General features: G+C 37.9%; 1 protein-coding gene and 1 pseudogene across 1 annotated transcript in view; both read right to left on the bottom strand.

Annotated features, from left to right (window-relative positions):
* Positions 1 to 21,665, bottom strand: part of RGS22 (regulator of G protein signaling 22) — a 155,768-nt gene extending 134,103 nt beyond the window's left edge. Inside the window, exons 1-3 of the mRNA XM_089898589.1 lie at positions 21,579 to 21,665; positions 19,603 to 19,698; positions 9,994 to 10,215 (exon numbers count right to left, since the gene is read on the bottom strand). Of these exons, the coding sequence (XP_089754715.1) occupies positions 9,994 to 10,215; positions 19,603 to 19,698; positions 21,579 to 21,665 (405 nt within the window). The remainder of the gene's footprint in view (positions 1 to 9,993; positions 10,216 to 19,602; positions 19,699 to 21,578) is intronic.
* On the bottom strand, positions 1,727 to 9,822 carry LOC149746937 (growth hormone-inducible transmembrane protein pseudogene; annotated as a pseudogene).
* Positions 21,666 to 24,804: the final 3,139 nt, after the last annotated feature.

Here is a 24,804-nt window from a genome sequence, read left to right as displayed (position 1 = left end):
CATGAAAAGCTGCTTAAGATCACTACTGGAGAAATGCAAATCAAAACTACAATGAGGTACCACCTCACACCAGTTAGAATGGGCATCTTCAGAAAACCTACAAACAACATATGCTGGATAGGGTGTGGAGAAAGGGAACCCTCTTGTACTGTTGGTGGGAATGTAAATTGATACAGCCACTATGGAGAACAGTATGGGGGTTCCTTTAAAAAGTAAAAATAGAGCTACCATATGACCCAGCAATCCCAATACTGGGCATAAACCCAGAGAAAACCATAATTCAAAAAATACACATGCACCCCAATGTTCATTGTAGCACCATTTACAATAGGCAGGTCATGGAAGCAACCTAAATGCCCGTCGACAGACGAATGGATAAAGAAGATGTGGTACATATATAAAATGGAATATTACTCAGCCATAAAAAGGAACAAAATTGGGTCATTTGTTGAGACGGGGATGGATCTAGAGACTGTCGTACAGAGTGAAGTAAGTCAGAAAGAGAAAAACAAATATCATATATTAAGGTATATATGTGGAACCTAGAAAAATGGTACAGATGAACCGGTTTGCAGGGCAGAAACTGAGACACAGATGTAGAGAACAAACGTATGGAAACCAGTGGGGGAAAGTGGCAGGGGGTGGTGGTGGTGGTGTGCTGAATTGGGTGATTGGGATTGACATATACACACTGATGTGTATAAAATTGATGACTAATAAGAACCTGCTGTATAAAAAAATAAATAAAATAAAACTTAAAAAATACAGAAAGTCAAACAGAGGAGACAGAGGAATATGTTCCAAAAAAAGAGAACAAGCTAAAACTTCAGGAAAAAAAAAAAAAGCTTAACAAAATGGAGGTAAGAAAGGTACCTTATAAGTAGTTCAAAGTAATAATAATAAAGGTGCTCACTGAACTTGGGAGAAGAAAGGAGAAACACACTGAGAACTTCAACAGAGTCAGAAAATATAAGAAAGAACCAATCAGAGCTGAAGTATACAATAACTGAAATGAAAAATACACTAGAGGGGATTGATAGCAAAATAGATGATATGGAAGAAGAGATCAGCGATCTGGAAGACAGAAAAGTGGATATCACCCAATCAGAAGAGAAAAAAGTTTTTTAAAAAAAATGAGGATAGTTTATGGGACCTCTGAGACAACATCAGGCATACTAAAATTTGTAGACGACTCAGAAGGAAGAGGGAGAGAGAAAGGGGCAAAAGCTTATTTGAAGAAATAATGGCTGAAAACTTCCCTAACCTGGAGAAGGACATGGATATTGAGAACCAGGAAGCACATAGAGTCCCAAAGAAGATGAACCCAAAGAGATCCACACCAAAACATACCATAATTAAAACGGCAAAATTAAAGATAAAGGAAGAATTTTAAAGGCAGCAAGAGAAAAATAGTCACATACGAGGGAACTTCCATAAGACTACAAGCTTATTTTTCAGCAGTGCCTTTTCAGGCCAGAAGAGAGTGGCATAATATATTAAAGGGCTGAAAAATGAAAACTTACAACCACGAATGCTCTACTTGGCAAGATTATAATTCAGAATTAAAGGAGAGATAAAGAGTTTCTAAGAGAAGCAAAAGATAAAGGAGTTCATCACTTCTAAACCACCCTTATGAGAAATGTTAAAGGATTTTCTTTAAGTGGAAAAGAAAAGGCCATAAATAGAAATAAGAAAATATTTGAAAGAAAAAAATTACACTGGTAAAGGCAAAAATTATATATAGTAAAGGCAATATCAGCTACTTAAAAAGCTAGTATGATGCCTAAAAGACAAAAGTAGTAAAATCAACTATAACTACAATAAAATAAAAAGGTATAAAATATGATGTCAAAAACATAAAACATGGGGGAGTAGTAACAATGTGATGCTTTTATTTTATTTTTATTTATTTATTTTTTTGGTGGTACGTGGGCCTCTCACTGTTGTGGCCTCTCCCATTGCGGAGCACAGGCTCCAGACGCTCAGGCTCAGCGGCCATGGCTCACGGGCCCAGCCACACTGTGGCATGTGGGATCTTCCTGGACCGGGGCACGAACCCATGTCCCCTGCATCAGCAGGCGGACTCTCAACCACTGAGCCACCAGGGAAGCCCAATGTGATGCTTTTAGAATGCATTTGAACTTAAGCAACTATCAACTTAAAATAAACTGCCATGTATATATAGGTTATATTCATGAACCTCATGGGAATCACAAAAAAAACCTATGATAAATACACAAAAAATAAAGATAAAAGAACCCAAGCATAACATCAAAGAAAGCCATCAAGTCACAAAGGAAGAGAGCAAGAGAGAAGAAAGGAACAAAGAAGAACTACAAAAAGAACCAGAAAAACATTAATAAGTACATACCTATCAATAATGACTTTAAATGTAAATAGCTCCAATCAAAAGACATGGGGTAGCTGAATGGATAAGAAAACAAGACCCTTCTATGTGCTGCCTACAGGAGATTCACTTCAGATCTAAAGACACACACAGACAGAAAGTTAAAGGATGGAAAAGATATTCCACACAAATGGAAACCAAAAGAAAGCTGGGATAACAATACTCATATCAGATAAAATAGACTTTATTTTTTTTTAATCTGGCCAGAACCTTTATTATTTCAGAAATAAGCATCCTATGTAACTTGAAGTGGTTAGAATAGTTATTTATGGATTACTGTAATAAATATTTGTCAAAACACCAACTATCTCAATAATCATACACTTATTTCACTCATAAGAATGTTCAAAAATAACTCTTCTGTATCAAAAAATTTACAAATGGCACAAGAGAGTTAAATAATGGTCTGTGGAGGAGAGAAGAAAAATTCTGCTGGGGAAACTCTAATGAAGCATTTTCTCCATTACATTTTTGATTGATATGGTTCATGAAAGAAGCCTCACTTTGCCTTCCTTTTTTTTTTTTTTTTTTTTTTGCGGTATGCCGCGGAGCACAGGCTCCAGACGCGCAGGCCCAGCCGCTCTGCGGCATGTGGGATCCTCCAAGACCGGGGCACAAACCCGCGTCCCCTGCATCGGCAGGCGGACTCTCAACCACTGTGCCACCAGGGAAGCCCTTGCCTTCCTTTTTTTAGTGATTCCTCTGAGAGGGAATGCAAGAAACCAAATCTGAGGGGAAAAACTGCCTTCATAGTCTCAAGTGTAAACCCCAAACAGGCTTCTCTGATAAAAGCTTTAAAGCCGGAAGAGATGAGAAAGGCAAGCATGTATTCCTTTAAACATTTCAATAAATTTGCAAAAACATTCAGCAATTATGCACATGTTGTTTGTATACTTAAAAATGCAACAATTTTCATGCCTTGAATATTTTTTCCTGAATGTTTTAAGGATATTTTGTTCTCGACAACTCAAAAGTAAGGCTTACACACACACATAATATAACAGGAATTCTCCATATGATTAGCACTGTGGACTCTCCTGACAGTGTCAAACAATGAAAAGCCAAATATGATCACATCTATACTGTAAGGAGAGCCTGGAGAATCGCCTATGTCTTTGTTTTCTGCTCAACACTTCTGGCAAGTTCAGCAGATGTACAGCCATGACTTGTTTCCAAACATCCAGACCCCTTCACTGGCTCACCACAATTACACGACTGTTAAGTTCTAAGTATTCAAAGAAAGACTGCAGGTGTCCCTTTACTTCTCTCTGGTCCCTTTACCAAACCCCTATATCGCTTATGACAATACTTGTTAATATTCCACATTCCAAATGAAAAATGCAGGTACACAGTTTGCTAAATTTCACTTAACCAAATAAATTTAATAATAGATAAAATACTTAAATTCCTGCAACACAAAACTTGGTTTTCACATTCATTAGAACATTTTAGAATTACTCAAACATGAGAATTGAAAATGTGTGTGCTATTTAGAAGAGAACTACTGAGTTTATTCTCCAGAAGAAAAAGCAGACCTGAAGCATCACATTACTGGAACACTTGAAACATGTTGACAAGTTCTTATCTTCTAAACTTCCATGAAAGCTGCTTGCACAAACTATTTAAAGAATATCTGCCCCTATTAGACAAGCCAGATATCTGATGTATTAAGGAAGTCAGAAGCTGAGTCACTTCACTTCTTTCTGTTGCCTCCAGTTGCTAGAATACTGGCAACTTGCATAAATATGTTTAAAATGTCCATGTAGATTCCCAACATCGAATTGATGGGATCATATTTTTTAACTCCATATACTGGTACTACTTCTGCATGCTTGATTACTTTCTGTGTATCATACAGGAGAAACGTGCTGAAAAGAACTAATCCACCATAAATTGCCACTGGGTACCGAGTGGCACCAGCCACAGTGGTAGGTGGAAGAAACATAGATCCTAGTGAGGACACAAAGAGAACACCCCGGCCCACACCCAGGGGTGCTCCCATGTTCACAAACTTCTCACTGGGCACACACATGGCCATGGTGGAGAGGCCTCCCACAATGCCAGCCGTGTACCATACAGCTCTGACAAGAAGAGGCCCCCCTAATATCATCAGAAGAGCCACCACTGCACCCATCACACCAGAATGTAGTAACCAAGCAAGACGCTTTGGGCCTGGGCTCCGTACCAGCATTCCAGCTTCAATCATGCATGCAAAGGTTGCACCAGCTGTCACCCAACAGCCTCTCATCATGAAGTTCATGAGAGCAGGAGTTCTGCTCACAGCCAGGGCAGGCAAAGCTGTTATGCCAGTACTTCCTGCTAAGTACAGATAGATGGAATGAATTCTATCCTCCACATACTGAGGCCAAATTACAGCTTTTTCAATAGCTCCAATCTCATTAGACATTGGCATTCCCAAGCCATAGTAGCACAAAGCTCCAAGACCAACTGCAGCAATAAACCATCTTTCCATCTGATCAATCCAAAATATTTTTTCCAATGATTGTTCCAAAGCTGTCTCCTTGAGCTCTTGGCTAGTTTTCCCATGCCGAATTCCAATTCTTGTCTTGGTGGCATATTCCCTGCTGGGTGTTAAGAGCCACTGATTCTCTGTGATGGAATTCTTCACAACAGGGGAGGCCCTGGTGAAACCTTGGTGGAAAACCCTGGAAGGTAGTGTCTGGAGACACACAAGTCTTGTGGCCAGCATGGTAATGCACCAGGTTTACCAAGCAGATCTGAAATGCTCAGTCCCTGGTCACCTCAAACATGCAGTTCCCCTTCTGGGCCGGCGAAACACAGCCACGCACATCTCTCGCATCCTCCGCCCACCTCTTACTGACTGCACATGCCTAAAATAGACTTTAAAGCAAACACTGCAACAAAAGACAAAGGAAGGCATTACATAATGATAAAAAGGTCAATCCAAGAAAAGGATATAACATTCATAAATATTTAAGCACCAACATCGGAGCATCTAAGTATATAAAGCAAATATTAACACACACAAAAGGAGAAATAGACAGTAACACAATAATAGTAGGGGAATTTAGTGCCCAACATACATCAACAGACAGATCATCCAGACAGAAAATCAGTAAGAAAACATCGGCTTTAAATGACACAGTAGACCTGATACACCTAACAGACAGATACAGAACATTCCACCCAAAAATTTCATAATACACATTTTTTTCAAGTACACATGGAACAATACTCAGGATAGCTCACATGTTAGGCCACAAAACAAGTCTCAATAAATTTAAGAAGACTGAAATCACATCAATCATCTTTTCTGACCACAATGGTATGAAACTAGACATCAAGTACAAGAAGAAAACTGGAAAAGACACAAACATGGAGGGACCAAATAACATGCTACTAAACCACTAGTGGATCAGTGAAGAAATCAAAGAGGAAATAAAAAATACCTTGAAACAAATGAAAATGAAAACACAACTTTCCAAAGTCTATGGGACATAGCAAAAGCACTTCTAAGAGGGAAGTTCATGTGATACAGGCCTTCCTCAAGAAATAAGAAAAATCTCAAATAAGCAATGTATCTTTACAGCTAAAGGAACTAGAAAAAGAAGAAAAACGAAGCCCAAAGTTAGTACAAGGAAGAAAATAATAAATATCAGAGCAGGAATACATGAAACAAAGACTTAAAAAAAGAAAAGATCAATGAAGAGCTAGTTCTTTGAAAAGATAAACAAAATTGATAAACCTTTACCCAGACTCATCAAGAAATAAGAGAGATCCCAAATAAATAAAATCAGAAATGAAAGAGAAGTTACAACAAATATCATAGAAATACAAAGAATCATAAGAGACTAGTACAATTATTTGTCAATAAGCTGGACAACCTAGAAGAGATGGATAAATTCCTAAAAATATATAATCTTCTAAGACTCAATCATGAAGAAATAGAAAATCTTAACAGACAAATTACCAATAATGAAATTGAATTAGCAATAACCAAAAAAAAACACCTCCCAACAAACAAAAGTCAAAGACCAGAAGCCTTCACAGGGGAATTCTACCAAACATTTTTAAAAGAGTTAACACCTATCCTCAAACTATTCCAAAAAATTGAAGAGGAAGGAACACTTCCAAACTCATCCAACAAGGCCAGCATTACCCTGATACCAAAATCAAAGACACTACCAAAAAAAAAAAGAAAAGAAAAGAAAAAGAAAATTACAGGCCAATATACCTGATGAACAAAGATGCAAAAATCCCCAATAAAACACAGAGGGTGAATTCAATAACACATTAAAAGAATCATAAATCAGATCAAGTGGGATTTATCCCAGGGATGTAAGGATGGTTCAATATTGACAAATCAATGTGATATACCATATTAACAAATGAATAAAAATCATATGATCATCTCAATAGATGCAGAAAAAGCATTTGACAAAATTCAACATCGATTTACAATTAAAAAAAAAAAAAACTCTCAACAAAGTGGGCACAGAGGGAACATACCTTAACATAATAAAGGCCATGTGACAAACCCACAGCTAACATCATACTCAATGGTGAAAATTCTTCCTCTAAGATCAGGAACAAGACAAGGATACTCACTCTTGCCACTTTTATTCAACATAATATTGGAACTCCTAGTGACAGCAACCAGACAAGAAAAAGAAATAAAAGACACCCAAACTGGAAAAAAAGAAGTAAAACGGTCACTATTTGCAGATGACATGATACTATATATAGAATACCCTAAAGACTCTGCCAAAAATTATTAGAACAAATAAATTCAGTAACGTTGCAGGGTACAAAATTAATATACAGAAATATGTTGCATTTCTATACTCTAATAATGAACTACCAGAAAGAAAAATTAAGAAAACAATCACATTTACAACAGCATCAAAAAGAATAAAATACATATGAATAAATTTAACTAAGGATGTGAAAGACCTGTACTCTGAAAACTATAAGATATTGATGAAAGAAATTAAAGATGAACAAATAAATGGAAAGATATACCATGCCTGTGGATGGGAAGAATTAATATTGTTAACACGTACATACTACCCAAAGCATTCTATAGATTCAAAGTAATCCCTAGTAAAACACCCATGGCATTTTCCCTAGAACTAGAATAATCCTATAATTTGTATGAAACCACAAAAGACCCCAAATATCCAAAGCAATCTTAAGAAAGAAGAACAGGGCTTCCCTGGTGGTGCAGTGGTTGAGAATCCACCTGTCAGTGCAGGGGACACAGGTTTGATCCCTGGTCCAGGAAGATCCCACATGCCGTGGAGCAACTAAGCCTGTGTGCCACAACTACTGAACCTGCACTCTAGAGCCCGCGAGCTACAACTACTGAAGGCCACGTGCCTAGAGCCCGTGCTCCACAACAAGAGAAGCCACCAGAATGAGAAGCCCACGAACCACAACGAAGAGTAGTCCCCACTTGCCACAACCAGAGAAAATCCCATGCACAGCAACGAAGACCCAATGCAGCCAGAAAAAACAAATAAATAAAATAAAATAATAAAATAAATAAATTTTTAAAAAAGAAGAACAAAGCAGGAGGTATTACGTTCCCTGATTTCAAACTATACTACAAAGCTACAGTAATCAAAACAGGATGGTATTGTCACAAAAACAAACATATAGCTCAATGGAACAGAGTAGGGAGCCCAGAAATAAACCCATACTTATGTGGTCAATTAATCCATGACAAAGGAGGCAAGACTATACCATGGGGAAAAGACAGTCTCTTCAATAAATGGTGTTGAGAAAACTGGACAACTATATGCAAAAGAATGAAACTAGACCACTTTCTTACACCATATACAAAAATAAACTCAAAATGGATTAAGGACTTAAATGTAAGACCTGAAAGCATAAAACTCCTAAAAGAAAACATAAGCAATATGCTCTCTGAAACTGTTCTTAGCAATATATATTTTTTTTGGATCTGTCACCTCAGACAAGGGCAGCAAAAGCAAAAGTAAACAAATGGGACTACATCAAACTAAAAAGTTTTGCACAGCAAAAGAAACCATCAACAAAGCAAAAAGGCCACTTACTGAATGAGAGAAGATATCTGCGAATGATACATCTGATAAGGGATTAATATCCAAATTATATGAAGAACTTATACAACTCAACACCAACAACAAAAAAAAACAATCCAATTTTAAAAATTGGCTAAGGACCTTAATAGACATTTTTCCAGAGAGGACATACAGATGTCCAACAGGCACATGAAAAGATGCTCAAGATCACTAACTGGATGGGAAATGCAAATCAAAACCACAATGAGATATCACCTCACACCTGTCAGAATGGCTATTATCAAAAAATACAACAAATAAAGTGTTGGCGAGGATGTGGAGAAAAAGGAACTCTCGCACACTGTAAATTGGTACAACTACTATGGAAAACAGGATGGAGTTTCCTCAAAGAATTAAAACTAGAACTACCATATGATCCAACAATTCCACCTCTGGGGGCGGGGGAAAGGGCCAAATAGGTAAAGGGAATTAAGCCGTACAAACTTCCAATTATAAAATAAGTCTCAGGGATGCAAAGTATAGCATAGGGAACATACTCAATAATATTGTAATAACTTTGTATAGTGACAGATGGTAACTAGACTTATTGTGGTTTTCATTTCACAATGTATAAAAACATCAAATCACTGTGTTGTATACCTGAAACTAATATAATAATTAAAAGACAGAAATCTCAATTCCCAAATGCTCGATAGGATAGAACTCAAATGAAATAAATTCACTGCACAGGCATAACTTGTTTTATTGTGCTTTGCTTTCTTGTGCCTCACGGATAATGTGTTTTTTTACAAACTGAAGGTTAGTGGCATCCCTGTGGCAGGCGAGTCTATCAGCACCATTCTTCCCACAGTATTTGCTCACTTCATGTTTCTGTGTCACATTTTGGTAATTCTTGCAATATTTCAATCATGTTCATTATTATTACATTTGTTATGGTGATCTGTGATCAGTTATCTTTGATGTTATTACTATGACTTGCTGAAGGCTCAGATGATGGTTAGTGTTTTTTCGCGGTAAAGTATTTTTTAAATTAAGGTATGTACATTGTTTTTTAAGACACAATGCCACGGTACACTTAATAGACTATAGTGTAGCGTAAACATAATTTTTATATGCACTGGGAAACCAAAATAATTGTATGACTTGCTTTATCATGATATTCACTTTGTTGTGGTGGTCTGGAGCCAGACGTGCAATATCTCCAAGGTACGCCTGTATACCCACACTTTCTAGAATGCATCTAAACTGTAAAGCATACATATATTTATACTGCCCCAAATTAAACTTATTTTCTAAACATTCAAAGTAAATTACATGACCCTTCTCATATTGATAATCAAATACCAACAAACTGCTAGACTAAACTGGCCATTTGACATGAATAAGATGATACAGTAACTAACAAATACTTTGTGCAAGTACAATAAAATTTAATAGATACAGTTACACTTCAGAAGGGGAAGCCCAAGAAACCTGATGTTAATCTCACTTAATGCTTTATCTACCTAGCAAGATATAAACTCAAATATACTTTCTTACCATGATACTGTAGTTGACATTAATGGTCTCATCTTCATAAGGGGCATTCACTTGAACAGGTTTAATATCACTCCTTCCTTTTCTTACAACATCATAGATGGGATTTCGAGGTTGCTGGTTGAAGAGAATTTTTTTCAGTTGCTTTTCCAGAAGTTGTGGAGCATTGTTAACTACTTCAAAAACTCCATAGTCCACATTAAATCTAATTGCCTCTGAAAAGCTCTGCAAAATAAATTTGTGGAAATACATCTTACAATTTTAAAAACCAGAAACTCACTGTCTCCAAGAAGACTTGATACTTACATGTATGCATATATACTTACACAAAGTTTTGTATTCTTAATCCTTACCTTTCCTTTTAGAAGCTTAGAAATCTCTTGACTACAGGTAAGGGAACCCACTGAATCCTTCTTTTCCAAATGTACTTATGCCATGAGATAAGTGTCAGGATATATTATGGCAGAAATTCCTTTTGCATAAACCTCTTATCTCTGTGCTTCTTTGGAACTGGAAAGAAATACACACCTGGTCTCTATGAAGCAATGTTATTCTCTTAGAAGGGGGTGGATTACTAGGGAAGAGTGAGTAAAGTAAGAAGAAATCACTCCTGTTGTCTCTTTCATTCCCAGGAGCCATGAAAGCTAAGTCTCCCTTGCCCAAAAGGAGAAAATTAAGTACAATGTGTTCTTCATTTAAAACTATTTCAACACCGTTCCATTCACTGTGACCAAAAAAAGGAGGGAGAGTGAAAGACAATATTTCTGAGCTTTTCTCAGTAATTACTAAATGCTGCCAACTTTTATTTAGAGTCAGTCAGTTAATATACAACAGTCAGGAGTCTTGAGTTTGAATACCAGCTTGCCAATAAGTAGCTCTGTGACTCTGGGTAAATCACTAACATGTTTGGGGCCTCTATCTCCATAGCAAGTATATGGTGGATTGGCTGTGTCTTTTCTCATTTTGCCCTCCAAATCCAGAATCAGGTCCCTTTTCCAGAATATTCATTTATTTTAGGATTCCTTCAGAGAACTGCATACTCATGTGGATTAATTTATATATATTTAGCCAGGTAGTAGAATATTAAGCCCTTCCCCTTGGATCAGTAAGTGTACTAGGGAGAGCATCAATTCTTCCAAGTTTTACTAACAGATTGCTAGATATACTATAGTTAAAATTTAATAAATGGCAGGATGTTATAAAATTGGAGTTAGAAATATATGTGTATTTGTATAAATACCTATTATGTGTTTGTGTGTGTATATATATATACACACATATATTTTTTAATAAAGACTCATCCTACAGTAAGATGGCGGCTTAGGAAGATCCTGAGTATGTCTCCTCCAGTGGACACACTAAGTCCACAGCCACATATGGAACAATTTCCTCATAAAGAAGCCAAAAGGCTGGCTGAATGATGACTACACACTGGGCAAACAAGATGTAAACCACATCAAACAGGTAGGAGAAGCTGGGACACAACCTTGCCATAAACCCCACCCCTGGTGCAGTGACCCTGCAAGGCAACTCGAAACCCAGAGCTTCTCCGTGAGGAGCAAAGGGTTCAAACTCCACATCAGACATCCCAACTTTAAAGACCTGCGCATGAGAAACGAGCCCCTGATTTTGAAAATCAACAGGGCTCACATCCCAAGACATGAACTGAGATGTGAGACAAGGAAAAGTGGTCCTACAGTCAGCACATAAGTTGAAATCATATTTAGTCAAAACTACCCCTTGAAATCCTTGAAAACACTTAGTATCATGTTGTTCTATCTTTCAAGAAGTTTATCACAGTCAATTTTTCCTCTGACATTGAAATGTGTCACTACTTCTTTATTTAGGCACCAGATAAAGTGGTGGCCTTGTGTTTAAAGCTCATGTTATACAAAACTATGTATGTTTACCATGAGAATCACCCTCAGCAGAAGAAGATGACTACACTAAGAGGCAAGAGGGATAAGAGCCACTGAGGGAGTGGCAGATTCTCATCTTCCATCTCACACGCTCTCTAGGATGTTCACAGACTGGTCTATGTGTGCTTGCAGACTGGTGAACAGTTACCCTCACTCTTTAAATCACCCTCGCTCACTCGGCAGAGCACGAATAATTCATTTTGAGTAATAACGCGTGTATAAGGCAAGTCCACTTTAACCCACGATAACTACAATAGAAGTATATACAAACTAGAGTGATGGCACAGAAGGATTTGTTAACTATCTTTAGGAAATTAAGGAAGTTGTATAGAGAAACCTGAGTCTGGAAGAATAAACAGGCAGTCTCAACAGCCAGATGAGGGAGAGAAGGGAATTCAGCAAAAGAAATAGCAAGTGTATCGAGATACATGCACCAACAATAGACAAGGAGGGGCTTCCCTGGTGGCGCAGTGGTTGAGAATCTGCCTGCTAATGCAGGGGACACAGGTTCGAGCCCTGGTCTGGGAGGATCCCACATGCCGCGGAGCAACTAAGCCCGTGAGCCACAACTACTGAGCCTGCACGTCAGGAGCCTGTGCTCCGCAACAAGAGAGGCCGCGATAGTGAGAGGCCCGCGCGCCGCGATGAAGAGTGGCCCCCACTTGCCACAACTAGAGAAAGCCCTCGCACAGAAATGAAGACCCAACACAGCCCAAAATTAATTAATTAATTAATTAATTTTTTAAAAAAGTCAGAGAAAACATTTCCTGGCTGTGGTCAGAGGAAGTCCTGACTACTGAATAAAGGCACAGAGAGATGCAACATTGGTACCTTTGAAGATGGGAGAATGAGGCTAAGAGCCAGGGAAGGCAGGGCTTAAAAAAAAAAAAAAAAAAGAAAGAAAAGAACAATAGACAAGGAGCACCAGACAACAGGCTGCTTTTAAGGACCTGCAAGCAGTTTGACGTTGCTGAAGCTTAATATTCGAGGGGAGAATAACATGATGGAAGCCTGGAGAGAAAGGGAGAGGACAAGTTCACCAAGGACTTTCTACTTATGCCATAACTCTCAACTTACTCTCTCAAATCAGTGATTCTCAGAGGGTGTCCCTGAACCAGCAGCATCAGCATCACCTAGGAACCTGTTAGAAATGCAGATTCTTGGGCCTTGCCCCATAATCAGAAACTCTGAGGGTGGGTCCCAGTAGTCTGTGTTTAACAAGCCCTCAGGTGATTCTGATGCATGCTCAGGTTTGAGAATCATTGCTTTAGAATGATGGGGAGCCACTGCAGTGTCTTTAACTGGGGGGAGACAGAATCCAGGTTGAGCAAACTTCAAAGCCCACATTCTGTTTCCTACTTCATGCTGACTTTCATGCGTGTTCACATACACGGAAGGGCTGGCCATCTATGGTCTACACCATCTATGGTCTATAGGAGAAAGAACCCTGGGCTTTACTCTCCGAAGTCCTGTTGTCTGCTTAAGAAGAATCTCTCTCACACGTCATGTCCTCTTGTTTTTACCGTTTCTAAGCTTATCTACAAATATTCCTCAAATTAGTTTAGTATGTGACAATAAAAGACACGTAAAGTGGGGGAGATAGAAATGAACGATGAGGAAGACTTTCCCTCAGAAAGCTGAGTAGGCTGATTTACAGAACACTCAGCTTTTAATCATATGATAGGAAAAATTTTCAGTTTGAGCCTCAAACCCAATCCTCTGCAAGCTGTTACAGACTGCTCTTTCCCTTACTTAATTTTCTTATTTCAAGGGTATCATTTTCCAAATGTTCTAAAACGAATTGACCTGAAGGTGGTGAAAGCTAACTTTGTAGTACCAGTCATCCATGTGCGAAAAATATTTTCACAGAAAAAGCAAGTGCATGAAAATATTTTTACCACAATAAATTGCTGGTTCCACATTTCTTTGAAAAGAGGAGGAAAAAAAAAACCTGTGAATAATTAGTGATGTGCTTTAACTGCCAGCCCAGCACCACTGAAACTTACCGGGTGCCAAATTATTTAGCTGAACAGTATTTAAATTAAAAACTAATGACTAGGTTAATCTAATACATGTTCATCTCTGCTCCAACTCTGTCTCTACTAATTGAGCTCCAAAGCTATATTTTAAACATGCATCTTAGTCAGTGAATGAGAAACATCTGACAACTTGAATATAACAAGTCAGTTACCAATAACAACTTCTTTTAATCTAAGTTTTATTGTCATTTTAGATGCTTAACCATAAACTATTTACTGGACATATTCACCAGTGGGATGGAAGGAATAATGTGCCACATAAAATGCATAGGAAATATCCTTAGTTCAAAAATGAGTTACATTAGGTAATCTGAGTGCTTTATGTTTGAGCTACAAGGCTTACCAAAACACCCATAGGAACAAATGCTGAACTAAGAAGTGCTACCTAGGGCTCCAACACCACCTTTAAAAATCAGTCTCTGAGTATTTAAATCTTGGCAGGGGAAGACCCAAGTCCTTCATCCCCACTTCATCCCACCCATTCCCCAAATCCATACTCTCTCTCTTTCTCTCTCGCTCTCCCCTTACCCAACAATCTAACATGTAACTCCTTCATAAAGCTGCAAGAAATTATAATAGTTTACAGATTTTAAAAAAGTGTGGAGAATCATTCCAAAAAGAGAAGTTATGGTAAAATTCCAAAGGCACATAGCTAAGCACGGTCTGGCAAACACATGACATACCTATCCTTGCAAGGAGGGTAGAGAATAGGCCACCCCTTCAGCTTCTGCAAACCATAAATGTCACAAACATTCTAAACCACCCACAGAGGACCAACCTAAATCTGTATGTGGGCTCATCTACTCAATCCCACAACAGTCACTGAGCATAAAACACACAAAGCAAAACCAAAAGGAAAAAAAAGTGTTTTCACACTATAGCATAGAAGAAAATTTAATAAGCAAACACTTGTCCATAAAGAGTTGACAGCAAAAAAAAAAAAACAAACCTCCCAGACACCAAATGAAAACAATATCTGAAAGTGAACCTGGCACCAGAACAAACGGAATGAAGTTATGAAAGCGAGGATTTGGAAAGTGCCATAATCATTTATAATAGCAGCAACTGTCCTGGATTCCCCTCGTCAAAAAATAACATGGAGGCAGGCTACCAGCCATCAATTTCTGGATCTTACAATGTGTCCCAAGGGTGTTATGGTGTAATAGAAAGAAATGGTGTAGGAGACAGAAAGCCTGATTCCTAGGCCCATTTGCGCCACAATCCAGTTATGGGACCTTGGGCATTGCACTACAGATGTGAAGGAAATCTCAGAAATCTAGACGACTTAAGAGCTCTTTTAGAGAGAGACTGTTATAACATGTCTACACTCTCGGGCTTAGGTGTTGGGCCTTTTTTTTTGGAAGGTGCAGGTGGTAGAGAAGTGGAGGCAGATTAGAAGGTTTATTTATTTACTTCAAGGGTCTTACATGGAAGACATAAAAATAAAAAGAAAATCGTCCTCAAGAAGTTTAGGGAGATACAGAAGAAAGGGACCTATCCTGGCCCCAGGAAATTTACGGTGTTAACTCCTGAGATTAAGAAATACACACTTAGAGGAGAAGAAATTAGTCAAATTTTCTTTGGCTGACAAAGTCTAATCTCCCACCCAGTACATATATCCCCTATAAAATACTGCCCCAAATGATTACCTATACCTGAATATCTTCAATCACAGGGAGTTTGGTCCTGCACAAGCCAGCCCATTCTATTGTTAGAAAACAATCTTTAAACATTTTTCTTCTAGTGAGTGAAAATCAATTTCCTCATAAATGTTGGCCCTGGTTCTGCCCTCTAGCTTCACAGAATATGTTAACCCTTCTTCCTCAATCAGAGCTTCAAATACTTGGAAAGAGCTCTTCATTACAACACTTTTACCCATTCCCAAGCCATGTTCAACACCCACTCATCTTTCAACCCTCACTCATCTGACATGGTTTCCAGAGCATCCATTAACTGAATCTTATTGAGTCTGCTTTGGCAGAGCAACTCTTAACATACCGCATCAAGAATGCAACACAATATTCCAAATGAGGTCTGACAATTCAATCCGATTCAAAAAACCATTTACTGAGCGCCTGCTATGCTCCAGACTAATATTTTTCTTGATCTTAACTACATTTCTATTAATGCACCCTAAAAACACATTAGCTTTGTTTGTTTTAGCCCATTTCAGACTACCATGACAAAAATGAGACCAGATTCTGTTATCCAAACTATTAGTTTATCCCTCTGCTGCCATTTCTATAGTCACTACAGTGCAGTAAGACAAGTTTTTGAGCCATGTGGACCTGAGTGGACCCTGTCACTTACTAGCTGAGTGACCTTAAGCTGGAAAAACACTGGTTCACTTGCAATGTTTCATCCAAGTCTCCGATAAAAAATAATTTTTAAACGTCAAAGCCAATGACAGATTTGCATGGGACAGACTATTCTTTAGAATGACAATGATCCATCAATCCAATTAAAGAGTGACCACGCCTCATGTTTCAGGAATGGATGACAAGATGGGCTAGTCAGTGAGGGAAAGGAAAGAGAAGCACTAATTCTGTGCCAGGCACTTAATGTACATTACCTCGTTTCATAACAATCTTGTATGATAGTTGTATTGTTTTGGTAGAGAAAGGAATCGAAGAATTAGGTAATTAAGGAATGTGTCTAAGATCACGTGAGTAATGAGTGGAGGGGCTGAGCGCAAACAGTTCTGCCTGCCCCCCTTTCCTAGCCACTACACTGGGAGATGAGCACAGGAAGAGCACGTGTGGTTAAGGTGAGGGAGGGTAATTGGGGGAAGCAGGAAAGAGCGCACAGGGTGACATAAGAAGTACGAAGCTAGAGACAAAGCTAGAAAGGCTCTACTGAGGCCATGTTGCAAACAGTCCATATTAAGGAATTTGGATTTCAATCTGTCATCTGTTAAGAGTCAACCCCTTCTAGTTGTGATTAGTGAACTCTTTCAAATATTTCAGAACGAATTTCACAGATCATGATAGGGCTTTGCAGACAAATACAGCAGCATAAGTGGAGCATGTGTTTGGTGTATTGTTTTAGACAAGGTTGGGAGGGAAGGCTTCCTGAACAGAAGTGATAAAAATCAGAGAGAAAGTGATACAGATATCTCAGGGAAGAGCCTTCCAGGCTGAGAGACCCTGAGTACCTTTGGCATATTCATGTCTGAGAAACATAAAGAAGGCCAAGCTTTCCAGTTAGGCTGGAAAAGAATTAACAAGGGGAAGAGGCATAGGAAATAAAGACCAAGAGATGGCAAGAGTCAGGTCATAGGGGATTTTAGATTTTATTCTTAGTGTAATGAGAAGCCGCTAGACAAAGTTCTGAGCAGGAAGTAACATGGTTCGATTTGTTATCATTATTATTATTTACTGAAATCCTAATACATTAAATTTATTGTTCCCTAAAGTCCCAGTTCAAAACTACCCAAAAAACAGAGACAGAGATTAGTTTGGCTCACTAATTCTCAGTAAACCCATGCTGGCTTCGAATTCTTAGCTAAGTGCTCATAAACCAAACATTACTAATCTGTTCTAGAATCTTGCTAGGAACTTGGTGTAAGAATCCATTATTCCTTCTCCTCCCTGCCTCCAAATTCTTTTTGAAAACCTGTGACATCTCCCCTCCTCCCATCTTATGGCATGAAGCATGGGTAGTTAATAAGTAGATTGTGTGGTACCAAATGTAAATGCAAAGGAAGGAGAGGAAGAGAAACAGAGACAGACAGAGACAGAAAGAGAGAGAGGGACAGAGGATGTAAAAGCAGAAGAATTTGGAGAGACAGAAAAGAGAGAGAAGTGGCCCAGGTGGGCTGCATGGGACATATGAAGGGGCGAAACTGCTGGGGAGGGATGAAAAACATTATTGCAGAGACAGAGTTCAACAGAAACCACATTCAGTCAATTCAGCTAAAGCCTTGAAGCAAATGTACAAAAAAAGGTCACGTCTATTCTAACTGGATGGCAGGACTTCAGCTGAGTTTTTCTTACGTTTGAAGTTAATTTTCTATATTACTGTTATATTTCTTCTATAATTTAAAAATATTTTTAGAAAGAAAGTTAGGCAGGGGAATTTATTTTCTAAAGCAAGTCAAAGTCAAGATAATCATAAATCTTGAGACAATGAAATGTAAATCTTGAGAAACTGAAATTAGACCCAATATAAAGATTTTTCTTTTTAAAACTTCACAAAAATGTACTTTTTTTGGAGGAAGAATGGAGAATGCAGAGCCTAGAGGAAAGACTACATAATCCAGAAGAGCAAAATTCCGACAACTTTGTGACTCTGCTGGGTTTTTTATAATATACAATTAGACAACGGAAGTTGAAGAGTCAGACCACAAAACAATCTCCAGGGGTGTCCTGCAATGTGGCTCAAGCCTGATGCTGGAAGGGGAGAGCGTGGCTTGGTGTCTCAACCTGACCCCCATAATGGTCCCAAACACCTAGCATGCAAGTGGAGGAGAAATCCCAAATTCTTTTTGGAAAAAAGGAAACACAACAAACATGCACGCATAGATACATACATATACACAAAAGCTAATCTAGACAAAAAAATACATCTAATACGTTCCCTTCAAAAATCATTTTCAGTGGTTGGGCTTTAAGAGATTACTCATTTTAGGGTCCAGTCCCTTTAAAATTATTTGTGACTTTTTATATTTCATATTTTGCCTAGTAAGAATTTGAATGAAAAAAGTTTCCATAACAATAATAAAAACCTTTTCTTATCTAACTTTCTTTCATCTGACATTCCTGATGAACTTTATTTCTATACAACAGTATAAGTGGTTTTTTTTGTTTGTTTGTTTGTTTTTGTGTGTGTGGTACACGGGCCTCTCACTGTTGTGGCCTCTCCTGCTGCTGAGCACAGGCTCCGGATGCGCAGGCCCAGTGGCCCTGGCTCACGGGCCCAGCCGCTCCGTGGCATGTGGGATCCTCCTGGACCGGGGCACGAACCCACGTCCCCTGCATCGGCAGGTGGACTCCCAACCGCTGCGCCACCAGGGAAGCCCAGTATAAGTGTTTTGTTTTGTTTTGTTTTGTTTTGTTTAGTATAAGTGTTTTTAATGCATCCCCATTTCACTTTTTCTAAATCCCTCAATACTTACTCTACCAGTCACAGCTGTCTAAGACCAAAAATCTCTTATTTGGCATCTACCTATGTTACACCAACGTCTCGAGTCTTATTTACTATCGATATAAAACGCTAGTTTCCTTAAACACAAATTCCACTTTAATATCTGTCCAAGAGGATGACAATAATTGCCTAGAGGCAAGAAATTCAGTTTCTTAAATTTTTTTTATATTCTCTCCTTATCACCTCAGTTCAAAGTGTAAAATGATACCCAAATACAACTGTATCTGATTTTGTACAGAATGCTTTTGATTGTTCGAAAAATTCCAGGTTTTTTTTTCTTTTCTTTATTTATTTACTTTTATTGTAGTATAACTGACCCAGCTTCTTCAATTCCCAAATATGATTCAAACCCAAATGATTAACTCCATAAAAAGGCAAAACTTTATCTAAATGCTTTAATTAGTATTTAAAAAAATATCATCCCTGATAACTTTGTTTCACAAGATAATCCAGTGTTTACAATATTCTGCTTTGATAATATATTCCACAGAACATAATAATATACTCACTGGAAGGCTTAGGAATTCATTAAAGTAGTCCACAAGGAAATCATCTGTTGCCAAAGAATCTTCCTGCAAAAAAACAGAAACAATATTATGCTTACACTAAAATGTCTTAAAACATGCCAATATTATTCTCTAATTCTGATACCAACAGAGTATAATGTAGATCTTCAAATCGTTTTCAGTCAGTCAAGAGTGAACCCTCACTATAAATGGAACACAGTGTTACAATCTCTGGAAGGAAGAAATAAGAAAATAGAATGGAGCATCCTCTTAAAAGGCCTTGCCACTTGTACTTAGCTGGAAAACAGAACACATGAGAAATACAGCACGATGCTTAAAGAAACGTCAACAAGTACAAAATACTACACACAGCAAATTTCCCATGGACTTATTAAAAATATTTATTTCATAAAAATAAAGGCAGAGTCAATAAAGACAGAACCAGTGTTTGGGGTTAAGATGAAACTCAGAATGAAGAATTTCATGAATTGCCTAAAAGAAGTGATAAACTAAGTGAAGAAAATATTCCACTGCCTCCCCCTTAGAATGAGACAGTTTTAGTAATCTGGGTCCTGCGTAACTTTTGCAAAGAAACTTTCACAATGCATGTGTTCTAAGAATAAGGATTGTATACACTTTTTTCCCATAACTATCTCATCCACCAACATAGTCACTTTTAAAGTTGGCAAAATTGGAAAGCCACTGCCAATAACAAAGTCTCTCTTCCAAATAAAACACCTTATTTTATTAGTAATTGTTTCTATTGTGTCAAAAGCACATCATCACATACCCTGTTGTACAGTACGTGTGTTTATTTTGTTATTCATAATTATATTTCAGTTTCACAAATCTAACATGAAAGTTGACAATATGACACAATGCTATTATTTCCATATGGCTGATTATTTTCTTCTTATACAGGTCAACTTTTAAAAATTTGTTGAAGTATAGTGTGAAAGTATAAGGAAGATATTATAGTATATTAACACCTACTTTGGAAAACAGATTTTCAGGGTAGTTTCTTTAAGTAATTGCAGTATCAGAATAGAGTTATGAACAATCACTTATAGGATTTATATCAAAGAACTTAGTAAAGATCTGAACTGGTTAGAACAACAACTAAGGATTTAGTTTACTAAAAATCTCAGCTGATTAAAACAACAACAATATAAAACTCAGGATCTCACAAACATACTACCCTCATAGTGGTACTTTAGTAATACATGCTCAAAAAAATTCTGATTGGCAAAGGTCAAATACAGCAGAACAAGGCAGATAACATTTGGTGGAGGCTAAAAGTCTAATCAGCTTTCGAATTTCACCTTTCAGAGTTACTTTAATTTTCATTTAGCAACCTAATAAAGAATTCAATAAATATTTTTAGGATTTCCTGGGTAAATTTCCTAGGTAAAGACATTGTACTACAATAAGGGTGGCCAAATTTTACACTACTGGGCTCATGATCAAAAATCCACAGATGGGAAAGTTGAGTATTTTAAATTAGTAACTGTAATGGAGTACAGTCCCTGTTAGTTCTTCTAAAATAGTCATTTTGTTTTTAATTTTTAGCTATAAAACAGAATGTGTATTTCATAAATACACATAGACCTAAATGTCACCTAGAATTTGGTCACATTGCCAGAAATTTCTAGAGAATCCTCAGATTCATATATTCATTTCCAGATGCCTCACACTTCTAAGAGACTCTAATCAATGCTTTCCAAGCCATCTGTGATGAAGTTCCTGTTTTGTTTTGTTTTCTCCCTAACCGATTTCAGACAGATAACTTTTGTAAAATACAATAAGAATGAATTATTAGAAAGTGAAATAAAAATATACATAATACAAGCCCAACATTTTTATTATTAAATTCAATACTCTGTCAAATTACTGTAAGGTTTCTAAACATTTACTCTCAATTTCTGAACTCATCTCCGGATAGATGGACAGGAGTTCTCAGGTGGTACCAGCCCACACACCTGACTCCAGCAGCAATGCCCTAACCCTTGGTAAGCAATTGCTCTCAGCTCCCTCAGGTCCTCCTGAGGCACCACACGAGAGGGCATTCCCTGGGTGTTCAGTCACATCCTCAGTTTGCACTTACAACCATGGACATTATTATTCAAATACATCAAAATCTGTATTTCTTTTCTGAAACTGTGTCTTAATTTCTACCAATATTAAACATAAGTGTTTCTGCTGATATCAGGGCAGTTAGTTCCACAATGGAAATAAGTGTAGCCTTCAAGTGCCATCTGCTCAATCCTCTTGTCACACGTTAATGGGAAGTCCTGCACCTCTCTAAATAATTGAGCATATCTTCCCACTGCAGTTTCTAGTTCACTGTGTTCTGATATCTTGTCACGTCAGTAAAAAAGTCTTGTGAACCTATGAGGATCTGATAAACCCTTTATTCTCCAAACGCTTTAGTTTAAAAAAAATTTTTTTAAGGCCTTGATCTGGAGAAGCAGCTCAGTTACTCTCAAAAAATTTCCACAATCCAGTCACTTGGCTGTAGTAAAATGAACTAAGTCTCCATATTCAGGTTTAATATCTTCCAAATAACCAATAAACTGGTGATGGTTAGTGGTACAATCAAGAAGAAAATTGAGTTACAATCAATTCCTCCATTACATCATTCCATGAACCTCGCTGCAAATTTTGCAACACAGATTCTCTGCAGAATGATGCAATGGAAGGCAGGAACACTTTTTCAGAATTGGATGCACTCTTGAAAAACCTGTTTTTTCATGTATTACAGGTGTGCCATCTGCGAAAGTGAAGTCAGCTTTTCCATTTTTAGTCCAAACTTCTCAAATTTCTTCCTGACAGAGGGTTAAACAAAATAGTTTATATGTGTTTGCTAATTATAATAGGTAAAAAATTTTATTGCTTAAAAAATCATTTTGCTGGACTCTCAAATGAGATAAACTACAATTTCTTCACAACTCTAAAAGATGCAAGATATACAGAGCCCTTCTAAACAAGGAAGAGGAAATGAGATAAATACAGACAAAAACCATAGTCCAAGAAAGAATACAATACATGCCATAAGAAAATTACAACATAAAACGTTTCCTCCCAAAGGAGGGAAAGATATTATTTGGTAGGGGGAATCAGAAAAGAATCAAGTGGGGAAAATGATATTTGAATTGTATTTCAAATAACTTCAAATTCTATATTTAGAAGTATACACATGAGAGGCAATAATGCAGAGTAAAGAGAGAAATGCATGAGGAAAGACAGGTTGGAAAGCAAAACATAGTAAAGGTAATCAGTTAGCTAATGGCACAACTAGAAAAATAATCCAAGTTTCCAACTTCCCTTTAAGCCATTCACACATTAGCCAAAGCCATTCGTCTAATTTCCAATGCAGAATCCTGAACTGACACACTTTAGACTGGGAATGCTATCATCGATCAGGAGATAGGTATAATTTTGGAAATAAGGTCTAAGCCTATCAGGATGGACCTATTTTTGCTTCTTCTTCCTAAAGTACATATAAATTCTTTCTTTTCTCCTTTCTAAACAGGCCAGTCACTAGACCAGAGCCTCCCACCCGGTATGGCCATGACACGTGGTGGTGTGCAGACAATGGAATTCAATGGGTCAAGTGAAAGTGGACCTCTTCAGACCTCAAGGCTACCAGGCACAGTCAGGGATGGCTGATGCTCCCAGGATGGTGACCTCTGGTTGTGAGCAAACTTGTTTGGGACTCCTCAGATCCAACTCCTTTCCCTGGAGTCTGTGATTTATCAGCCACATCCCACACCCAGACACTGAGCATAGCCAGAGAGCTGCTCAAGCCCCTGGACATGGATTTATTAGCTAGCTGCAGAGCATACCACTGCGCTATGAAGCTGCTGGAGGAGTTTCTGTTTGAGATGTCCAAGAAGACAGTTCACAGCCAAAAGGTGTTAACAGCTTGAAGGAAAGGGGGAGGGGAGACCCTGGAAGGATGATGGCCCCAAATCTGGCCTTCACATACAACAGATATTTCTGTCTACTGGCAACTGATGGATCCTTGTAGTAGTATACCAGCTAGATACAAGGCAATCACTTGAAAAATATATGCATATACTGCATTATAGTTTCATCATTATTTTGAAATAACTGAAACATTTTATTGACTTCTAAATTTGTTTTTCCTAAGAATTTTTAACATTATATTTGTCATGAAAAGAGGGAGTACTGTTAAATTTAAAATTTAATTTCAACTTCTGCAGTTTTGAATGGTTGTAAAAAAGTCTAAAAAATGTTAATACCTATTAGGAGATACAGTTTCTCACCAAGAGAGACTATACAAGAATATTAAAAGATCAACATTGAAAGTCTTGATTAGAAATTACATACAGTCATCTCAAGAATAAAACCTAATATTAAAAAGTTATGCACCTCAGGGGACTGCCCTGGTGGTCCAGTGGTTAAGAATCTTCCTTCCAATGCAGGGGACGTGGGTTCGATCCCTGGTCAGGGAATTAAGATCCCACATGCTGAGGGGCAACTAAGCCCGTGCGCCACAACTAGAGAGCCCCGCATGCCACGACGACAGAGCCCAAGCAGTCTGGAGCCCACATGCCACAACTACTGAGCCCACGCCCTCTGGAGCCCACATGCCACAACTAGAGAGAAGCCCATGCACCACAACTAGAGAGAAGCCTGCGTGCTGCAACGAAGACCCCATGCACTGCAACGAAGAGCCTGTGCACCACAACGAAGAGCCCACGTGCCAAAACGAAATGATGCCACATGCCACAACTAAGACCTGATGCAGCCAAAAATAAATAAATAAATAAATAGATAATTTTTTAAAAAGTTATGTGCATCAAAAAAGGAAATTAAGAAAATAATTCATTTCAGTAGCAGAGAAAAGAATAACAACCAAGGAGGCAAAGACTTGTATACTGAACTAAAAAACTGCTGAAAGCAATTAGAGAAGATATAAATAAATGGAAACACATGCCATGTTCATGGACTGAAAGACCATATTGCTAAGATGACGATACTACCCAAAGCAATCTACAGATTTAATACACTCTCCATCAAAATCCCAATGCCTTTTTTTTTTTTGCAGAAATGAAAAGCCCATCCTAAAATTCACAATGAATTTCAAGGGACTGAAAACATCCAAAATAATATTGAAAAAGAACAAAAACTGAAGGATTCATATATCCTGATTTCAATACTTACTACAAAACTACAGTT

The sequence above is a fragment of the Delphinapterus leucas genome, chromosome 17, assembly GCF_059928025.1.
Source record: "Delphinapterus leucas isolate spDelLeu-1000000601 "Yukka" chromosome 17, BTC_Dleu_Yukka2, whole genome shotgun sequence".
NCBI lineage: Eukaryota > Metazoa > Chordata > Mammalia > Artiodactyla > Monodontidae > Delphinapterus > Delphinapterus leucas.
Note: the sequence above shows the minus strand (reverse complement) of the source record. Positions and strands in the feature narration are given on the sequence as shown.